Source organism: Triticum dicoccoides, chromosome 1B (assembly GCF_002162155.2).
Source record: "Triticum dicoccoides isolate Atlit2015 ecotype Zavitan chromosome 1B, WEW_v2.0, whole genome shotgun sequence".
NCBI classification, from domain to species: Eukaryota; Viridiplantae; Streptophyta; class Magnoliopsida; order Poales; family Poaceae; genus Triticum; species Triticum dicoccoides.
In genome coordinates, this window is record NC_041381.1 from 92,551,400 (window position 1) to 92,561,585 (window position 10,186).

Sequence of the window (10,186 nt, forward strand, 5' to 3'; positions counted from 1 at the left end):
GGGCATTAAATTCTTACTCGCAAGTAGAACTCGAATGAAGAAAAAATAGAAAAATGCCATTCGAAGAAAAAATAGAAAAATGCCACAACAGGCAGCGTCATCCAAATCGGTTGTGAGTATGCTGTGCTATCGTCTCCCAACGATTGCACCCAAAAGTCATGTGCTTCTTGGCTTCCGCATGACTGAGTAACAACCACGTACGAATCCAAACAGTTGCTCTGTAGATGACCTGCAAAAAAGCCCTATAGTGTGCAACGCTATATGGTAGTGTTGCCCAGTGGCGGAGACAGGGGGACCAGCAGGGGCCCTGGCCCCCCTAACATTGTTGTATTAAGCCTAATATGCATGCTAATAGATGTACAATGGTTGCAAAAATGGTGTATTCTTATGAGCTGGCCCTCCCCAGCAAGGATTTACTACACTTGGCCCTCCTCATACTATACTAGATCGGGTTCGCGCCTCGGCGCGAGGGTGCCGGTCACAACGTTTTGACAAAGCATATCACAATTTGTCGGTAGGAAACCAGGTATAGCATGTGCAGACAACCAATTGTGTGGGAAGCAAAACAAAATGGGACAGAAGATGAACATCAGGTTATAAGGCAGAATCAAGCTCGGTGCTTTCATATGACCAGAGATAAAACACAGGACCATACATTACTTTTTACGACAGAGAGATAAGAATTGAAATCTGAAGTCTCTACATGCCTTTATTCAGAGCAAACTGAAAATAGCAACATACCACCAGGTGGTACCTTCCACTACAAAGACAACAACGGGAATCTTTATGTGTTTGCTTATGGTCCGACAAATAACCCACATTTAGTCCGACAAAACAATGAGGGGTTCCATGTCTCCATGGAGCTGGCAGATCTGAGAAGCACAAAGAATGACAATAGGAGTAAACTGGAGATGTCATGAACATAAATTTGTCAAAAAATGCAAGGATCAATGCATGATATTTATCAAACCGAAACGTGCTAATTGAATTGGGAGTACAACAGTCACTTGAATTTACGCAGACCAGAAACAACAATTCAAGTTCCTATCAACAGAGCTGGCAAATAAAATAAAGCACAATGGAGATGTACTGCGTACAGTGAAAACAGGAAAAAAAATACAGTTATCTGGTTCATGTTTATTGCCTCCTTGGTGCAGAGACAAATATTAAGAAGCTCATGAGGAATTAGTAATCACCATGCTCTGTTTAACACGCATAGTTTAGTAGTACATCATAGAAAAAAACATATGTATGTTAGAGCTAGAAGGAATGATAAAAGCATAAACACATTTTGCAGACTGTAAATCCAAAGCCACAAAAAAATCTCAAGAACTAACAAAAGTTGGTATGACTTAGCTTCTGGCCGAGCAGCCGAGGTGTAGGATCAGAACCTCAGGCTCGTGACAGTAGCGGAACTGAAGCCATTCCCTGCAAAAGAAGCGCACCAACATGTAAAAGATTGCAAAGACCCTACTTATTCTAATTCCCTGCAAAATATGTATCATGTACAACAATGAGATTTTCCCAGAGAGGATACGAAGCATAGTTTCTCCCACGAAGGACATGGAGCATAAAAACAAGCAAGGAAAATCGAAAAGAGAAAACCATTGTATAACATACATTTATAATACATGCATTTAGATTTAACTATACAAAGGACATGAAGCGTTGGCCTGCCCTCCAGAAACTATATGTACAAAGAAGGTGGCAACAAAACAAAATAACCCCAAATGCTAACCCAGCAAGGAAATAAGTTACAAAGCTAAGAAAACACACATACTTCAAAGCTCACCTACATTTAGTCTGGTGCATAATCCAAAAAATGCAGCGGTGACAGATAGAATTGGGGAAAGCTTTAGAACAAACAAAAGAAAACAAAAGGAAATGTCCGCTCAATGGATCAGATTAATTACAGAAGATGGCTATAAACACTGGAGCATAAATAAACTACCTAATGGACCAAAATGAAGTTATCGACAAAATCAGTCATTTACCTAGGTAGAGAAACCAAACAGGAAGTAAAATCACAGAATACATACACGCCACCACAGAAAAAGAATATCACATGCCTCCTGAGCTCTGATTTTCACATGCCTAAATTCTTTTGCAGTTCATATATAAACCTAAAACAATATAATGATACATTTATAAAACTCTTCGAGATTCATGTATAAACCCAAAACAATGTAGTGATGCATTCCTAAAACCCTTTGCAATTGATGTATAAACCTTGAAGGAGTATTGTAGATTTTTCCTAAATACTTATCTAGCAAGAAAGCAAGACCGGCGCACAGCATCCTGCCGACGCCGCCGGACCAAGGACCCATGCGTCCCCCGCCCCGCAGACCAGGGCTCTAAATCAAAACGTAGAAACCACCATAACTTTAAGAAGTACAATTTGCCTTCTGTATCAACAAAAGTGAACATCAAATGAGCATCAAATTTATCTATAAATAGTAGCTATTAATCCTTGTCCTAAAATATGAAATAATTCTACAAGCTAGTTTGAGTAAGAGGGCGCGAGGTGAGACACTCACTATCCATCTTGGAACCAACCTGCTATAATTTCCACCCAAAAGAATATGGCACTACAGATAGATATAGAGGTGGTCGAGAGTTTACACACTACACACTGAGATTCTTGTTCACTTGTAGGTAGCGCAGCAGCATACCAAATGAGGATGTGCATGCAGATCAACAGACACAATCATGGTCACAAAATATCCACACGGGACATAACTCAAAAAAGGGAACAAAAACTGATGAAAAGGCAAAAGCAAAGAGGGCACGAGGAGCTCCTACTGGAGTGCCGCAAGTTTGCACACTATCGTGATGCATGGCTCGTGACTGCCCATGTCACCTACTACAGAGAAGATAAATAAGTGTGCTACAAAATAAAATAAGCAAGTAATTACAGACAATTGTTCTATTAGAAGATGAAAGAAAAGAAAAATTCTTGTAAGCAAACAACTATGCATTGGATTGTCCTGCTCTATCCTGACATCAAACAGAAATTTCATCCTTCACTTTGGACCTCTCCCTCTCACCTCAAAATAGGAATTTTTGATCCGGAAGATGAATATGTTGAAGCATGGTAAATAGCTAAACTGAATCTAAACCAGGAACGGGTACATATTTTGATAAAGGCAGACCCATTGGTGTGGATGCTGTAGAGCTTGAGATCTCTCTCACACCCAGCGAGCAGATGAACTGCCACATCCCCCTCCCTCCCCCCCTCTCTGAATATCATAAATCGAGTTGAAAGTACATACCACATGCACTTGAAAAGTCACTCACACAATGAATGAATTATTGTGCATATAAGCTACCGCATCCGACAATGTCCAGTTTCATCTTATGAACAAAATTGAGGCATAAAGCAACTATTCCAATCATACATTCGTAATATATGAAAAATTATGAGCTCGTTGCCATACCATGTGAAGCAATAGAGTACATTTTGTCCCCACACATCCTGGCGTTCTGGATGCACTTATTTGCAGAACATTTACTGAAAGTACCTTCAGTATTATTCAGAATATGACCTTGGAGAAATAATATGGATGTTAGAGCTGGTATGGTATAATATCCAAGTAGCAAACTGACTCAAATAACAGCACAGATAAAGATTAATAAAGTTGAAGAGAGCATCTCGACAAACATACATCTTGTTCTTCCGCTACCATGTCCTCTGATTTAAGCCTAGCATCCAGTTATAAAATCAACCTGTACCAAAAGTAAAAGCATATGCTTGAGATAACTTGGCAGAGTATAAAGAAATAAGAACTAAAATGTACAACATAGGTCTCTCTAATGAAAGATGGGTGCTTGTATCCAAATGTTACGACTTATTTATGCCACCACAAAACTCTTTGACAAAACCTTGTTATGATTAAAACCGATTTACACTCTCATGTGCGATTTAGTCATTTTTTGTACTATTAATAAGGAACAAATTATTTTAAAATACCACTAATAGTGCAATCTTAGAAATAATGCACTACAACAGACTCCAAATCAAATAATGGCTGCATAATTAGATCAGTCTAAATAGTCAATGATTAAACCTACAGGAGAGTCAGGCATGCAGTGTCACTAACAAACTTGAATGTACACCCTAAACAACAAAACCTATCCCTAATTGCAGAAAGTACACCCTAAACAACAAAAATTAGAGAGCTAGCTTGCATTAGAGATGAGAAGGGGGGATAATAGTATTGAAATGAAAAAACAATGTTTCAGTTATCTTCGCTCGCTTCTCTGGGTCTGATCTAAAACAGAGCAATATCTAGGTAGCCTTGATGCACAAATTCAGCAAGCCTTTTTTTGAGAACTCAGTGTTCTCACAACCTAAATTTGAACTGATTACAATTGAAAAGAAGATCCATCAACATATTAGTACAATAATAAAGCGAAAGGTGGGTTGTGGGTTTAAGGGGGATACAGGTAGTAAAGGAATCTAATCCTTTTCCATCTCGCCTCATCATCTTCCTCTCGCTCTCTTCTCGCCAATTTAGCATTGCCAATTCTTCCCCTAATGGCCAGGAACAAACAATTAGGTTTAGCATCCCAAGCACAAAGAAAAAAATACTAACATTCCCTCATGTATACTATATCTCGGCAAATAAACACGACTCATTACTCTTTACAGGCCAAAATATATTGTAACACCAGTGGCGGAGCTATAAAGAATAAACTGGGCGGGCCAAGCTAATGAAGAGCACACATTTTCAAAAAACTTGAACCGTATACAGCACTTCAATAGGCATAGTGCATACTTTTGCTCTCATTGATTACAAGATCAGCAGATGCGCAGACACATACATATATACCATGAGTAATAAACAAAATAAGCCAAATATGTTGGCATAATCCTGAATCTCGCTGCAAGGATTCGATACATTTAAATAGTACATGTTCATTTGGTTGAAGTCCTTCATTTTGGTTTGTTGTTGGTGATGTTCCAATTCAACTAAGGGTAGAGGATGATCTGCTAGTGATGAAGTATCTTCCTCAACTTCATTCGCATCGTTTCTTTTCCTTTTAAAAACCAAATCAATTCATTAGCTAGCTTTGCCCATGACAGATGACACCTAAATTACAATTTATAAAGATCAGCCGACTGAACAATCCAAGCTACCAATTCTGCTAGCTGCTCTGCTCCTCAATTCTGCTCGTTGCTCAGCTTGCCTCTGCTGCCAACTCGCCACCCTGATGCTGGGGGTGGATCGGGGATCTCCACTTTGAGGCGTAGAGAGAGAATAGGAGATGGATGTGAGAGGAGCCTGGCTGTGTTCGGATGTTTCATGTGCTGGTCTAACGAACTGGGCGATGGATTCCCAGGTGCCAATCGTGTGTGCTGCATATGTATATAATCCCTTTTGGTGATTTGTTGGGCGGGCCTCCATGAACACCAAACCAAATCGCTATGGAGGGAGAGAGGGGGAGGGGGAGATGGACCCGGAGGTCTAGCAGGTGCGGTAGAAGAGCCTGCTGTGCTCGTACCTGCCGCTGTTCTCACGTCGAGCTCGCAGCCGCGTCCACATCAGCCTGGCCGGCGTGGGAAGGAGAAGGGTCAGCGCGGGGCGGATGAGCGACGAATCTGGGGCGTACCTCATGGGCGAATCACACTGGTAGCGCTACGGCCACTTACCGCGGGCCTCGTCGGCGGGGACGGCTCGCCGAGTCACTCGGGCTCCTTGTCGCCGCCATGTTTCTAGCCTGGTCGGCTACGCCACTCGCTTCTTGGTCGCCGCCGCCGCGTGCCCCTCCCTCTTGGTCGCCGCCGCCGCCACGTGCTCCTCCTCCTTCTGCTGCTCCCCGGAGGCGACCATCTCCTCGTCCTCCCCAAGGGCCAGCTCCTCCTTGTCGGCGGCGACCAAGAGGGAGGGCGGACGCCCACTCGCCGTCGCGCAGCACGGCGGCGTGGCTGGACTGGATCTGGCGCAGCGCCTCGAGCGCCTTCTCGTCGTTGGTCTCCTGCCAGACACCGACGGCGGCGTTGACGACGAGGATGAGGAAGATGACGAGCGGCTCGACGAAGGCCGAGAGCGTGAGCGCGCCCGCCGACGACGAGAGCGCGAGGCTCTTCCGGTAGAGGCACTCCTGACGCAGCCGCGTGTTCCAACGGGTGGGGCGTATGTGTGGCGGGAGGGGAGGAGGCAGAGGGGTGACGGCGAGACGGGACGCGAGAAGGGGAGGATGTGTCGCGGGAGGGGAGGAGGACGCGACGGTGGCGGCGCCGGCAGGGTAGTGGGAAGCGGAGGGGAGATGGGGATGCGAAAACAGGCGGCGGCGGCGGCAGGGGAGTGGGAAGCGAAGGGGAGACGGGGAAGGGAGAGAGAGAAGTGAGAGATGAGGACCGAACCCTAGCTCGTCGACCAATTGGGGAAGGAGCAACAAATCACGGAGACACAGGTGGCGACACCCGACGTGAAATCTCACTTTTGCCCTCGACGGGGTAGGGAAATATCAGGCGGTGGCATGGAATATTTACCCGCCGGTACACGCACCGGGACGCACAGGCCACAGTCACAACCACAGTCGCTGACAAAGGAGGCCCACACGCTAGCAACCCCACATGTCAGCGAGACCAGGTCGAAGCCGCGGAGTGAGCGAGGCCGGGAAAAAATGGTAACTATTCATTGCTACAGCGCCGTTTTTTGATCCGGCGGCCCAGATCGTCCAGAGGCTTGATCCGACGGCTAGAATCGCATCAGGAAAACGGATCGGACGGCCAGAATCAACTGAGCTCTGAGAGCGTCCGGGAAGCCTTCGATCTCTTATTTCTCAATTCCTGGCTCCGCCACAAGTGTTGCCCAAAATATCACTCCTAGCGAACACTCAAGAACTGCCATGATAAAACAGATACATTTGACATGCTATTGTGTACACATTTGTTATGTTGTAATGAATATTTCTCATGCTAGCAAAATGATTGTCAGGATTTTCCATGCCACGACAGAGTAATTGTTATGCATTTTTGGGATTTGTCATGATGCAACATGTAGAGTTGCGAGCCTAAAAAGGAAAAATTCCAACTGGTTCAGGATTTGCTATATTGGCAGAAAAAAATTGCCATGCTACATCAAAGGTAAATGGTCACTATGTCATGTTTCTAATTTGCCATCTGAATGTGTTCGCTCAGTTGCCATCCTGAGCGACCCATCTATTGCTTTTAGCTTGTGTTTCATTCAAAGGGATGCATGGAAGCCAACATTGATTGCCACATGTCTTGCTTTGAGATCCATACACGAAAATTGAACATGTCACAACGTGTTTGCTAAAAAAAACCTCTAAGCTAACATCAGATCATTAACATTAAGTTTTTTCAGCATAGAGAATTTCCGAGTTATGATGACTATGGCTATCGGCATTTACTAGGTAGACCGGACTTGCATGCATTTTCTAGCACAGAGAGAACTTGGCCCAATTTAAAGCAATTGACCTACCACACATAAGCCCTAGCTTGTGGACAGTGGGCTTCATTTTTTTCTGAACACTTGAGCAACCTTTTATTGCTCAAATATCATATCATATATACGAATATCCTTAAATACTTGAGAAGGACTAATGCTATGTTCCTCACTCATGGAGGTGAGAATGAGCTCATTTAAAGAGTTGCACCGATGCTACTTCCCAAATCGGTAAGGGTGATTGCGATCGCAGCCTAGGTTTGTGTTCATTTTGAACGGACGAGCGGTGAGCTGGAAGAGTTCCAAGCAAGATATGGTTGCTGATTCTGCAATGGAGGTTGAGTACATTACAACTTCTGAAGCTGCAAAAGATGGTGTTTGGGTGAGGAATTTCATTTATGTGCTTGGTGTGGTTCAGGGCTCGTCCAACCAGTTTGACCTCCGTTGTGATAGCAGTGCTGCTATCGCACAAGCCAAGGAAGCATGGAACCATCAGAAAGCCAGACACATGCAAAGGTGATTTCACCTCATTCAAGACAATGTTGAGAGAGGTGATGTAAATATATGCAAAGTTCAAACGGATGCAAATGTTGTTGATCCATTGACTAAGCATCTCCCGTAGCTAAAGCATGAGACGCACATGAGGGTCATGGGACTACAATGCCTAAATGATTGACTCTAGTGGAAGTGGGAGACTGTTGGAGATATGATCAATCATGACATGATGATATTTCCCTATGTATTCATGAGTTATCCATATTGTCCATATTGTCCTTGAACATAATCAGTGAAATGTATCAATAAATATGTGACTTGATTCTGAGACTATATATTATATGGTGATTGTTTGACTAGTATACGATTTGGTTGATGACTATCTTTCACACGTCACGGGCATGGAAATGCTTACCTGATAGTATGGACTCAGGGATAGAGATCATCGAGTCGAACAGACCTACTTTGATACGCAATGAGATATTGTCATTTGTTAGTCTCAAGTACTATGTATATGCCACGTCCTAGACCTGAGGTCCTAGCATGTTCTCGAGGTGAGGACGAACCCACTTAGGGTCTATCAAATGCTACTTCATAACTGGGTAGTTATAAAGATAGCTTTTGGATGAGTCATAAGTCATGCCGCGAGACATGGTTTACCAAGACGGGATTTGCCCCTTCGATAAGAAGAGATGTTCTCTAGACCCTCTTGAGTTATCAGATTCAGAAAGTATGGCCATGCGACCTGGGTTTAGTGCTAACCTGATTTAGGAATCTTGATCACGGTTTCGAAAAGAGAGGTCGAGCTACTACAAGGGTGCCAAGCACCCATCTTTAGACATACATTGGAGTTGACACGTTCAGCTAGGAGCCACAACTAGCTATCAATTCGGGCAATGTCCATGTGTACGTGAACCTATAGGGTCGCACGTTTAAGGGGCAAGAGCCCATTCGGTCTGGATCCAAGTGGAAATGGATTGTGGAGTCCTAATGGGCTTTAGTGCCGAGCCCACCTTAGATGTCCATATAAGTGGAGAGGCGAGGCCCGGGAAAGGGATCGACCAGTCTCGCGACCTAGCTGCCACCACTTCCATGTCCAAGTTGTGCGATCGGACCTAGCAGTATGCCATGCGACACTCCCTATACACATGGATACCTTTGAGGTGTGGGATTCGCAGCGTTATAACGAAACGGTCGAGGGAACCACAAGGAGCCATTCGGGGGATCCATAAGGAGGAGATGGAGACGTGCTTCGCAAACTACTCTTCCACTATCATGATCGCGCGTCTACTGGTAAAACCCGATCCCGTGATCTATCCCCAATAGTAAGATCTTGGTTTGTGCGGTAGGTAAGTTTCATGCAAACCAGACAAAGTTCGACATATTACAACTAAACTAGATAAGTTCAACTGTCATTTAAAGAAAACTAGAAAAACTAAGCGAGCTATTAGAAAGTAACCTTGTACTTATGCACGCCCTAGCAGGCGGGACCACCCTCATCATCCACTCCCAATACTAGGGAAAATGTTATACACAGAATTTTAGCAGTAGCGCTTGTTAAAAAAGCTCGCTACTGCTAGACAACAGTAGCGCGTGCCAAATAAGCGCGCTGCAGATGCATATATAGCAGTAGCGCGTCTCGCTGAAAACTCGCTACTACTAAAATTTCGACCACTAAGCCGATGGGCTACACATAGTAGTAGCGATCTTTCAGAAACCGCGCTGCCGCTAATATTCTTATAGCAGCGCGTTTACCTATAAAGCGCTACTACTAACAAAAATAAAATAAAATAAAAAACAAATAGAAAAGTAAATGAAAATGAAAGAAATAAAAAAGGAGAAAGGAAAAAAATAAAATGTAAAGAAAAATAAACGAAGAAGGGAAAAAAGGATGAATGAATAGCAGTAGCGCGTTTGCGGAAACGCGCTATAGCTAACTTAGCTATAGCGCGTTTTCCCTAACGTGCTACCGTTATTTTTGACTTAACCTAAAAAACGGTTTCCCCCCGGCCACCACTTCTCCCCAAAATCCCTCGTCCCACTCTTCGCCATCGTCTCCCCCACTTCACCGTCGCCCCCACTTTGCTGCCATCTCCTGCCAGCGTCGACGCCGCGCTCATCCTCACCGCCGCCGCCCGAGGCCGCCCAGCCTCACCGCCGCTGCCACCTATCGGGCCGCCCTCGACCTCACCGTCGCCGCCCTCGACCTCTCCGCTGCCGCACTTGACCTCACCACCCCCGAGCCCGCCCAGGAGCGCCCCCTCTCGATCCTGAGC

At 44.6% G+C, this 10,186-nt stretch overlaps 1 protein-coding gene across 1 annotated transcript; it reads right to left on the minus strand.

Moving 5' to 3' along the window:
- Positions 1-597: 597 nt before the first annotated feature.
- LOC119350180 lies at positions 598-8,650 on the minus strand. Its single transcript, XM_037618133.1, has 7 exons — positions 8,571-8,650; positions 5,654-6,451; positions 5,506-5,550; positions 4,445-4,534; positions 3,666-3,726; positions 3,438-3,545; positions 598-1,428 (listed from the first exon to the last, which is right to left on the minus strand). Exons 1-5 carry the CDS (start codon positions 8,648-8,650, stop codon positions 3,714-3,716), a joined length of 1,026 nt encoding a protein of 341 aa, XP_037474030.1. The 3' UTR covers positions 598-1,428; positions 3,438-3,545; positions 3,666-3,713.
- Between the last annotated feature and the right edge of the window lie 1,536 nt (positions 8,651-10,186).

Coding starts and splice junctions, on each gene's coding strand:
- LOC119350180 (XM_037618133.1), bottom strand. CDS start 8,650: ATGGCCATACTTTCTGAATCTGATAACTCAAGAGGGTCTAGAGAACAT. Junction 6,452..8,570: donor AAGGGGCAAATCCCGTCTTG/GTAAACCATGTC, acceptor TACCCCGTCGAG/GGCAAAAGTGAGATTTCACG. Junction 5,551..5,653: donor CCCCGCCGACGAGGCCCGCG/GTAAGTGGCCGT, acceptor CACGCCGGCCAG/GCTGATGTGGACGCGGCTGC.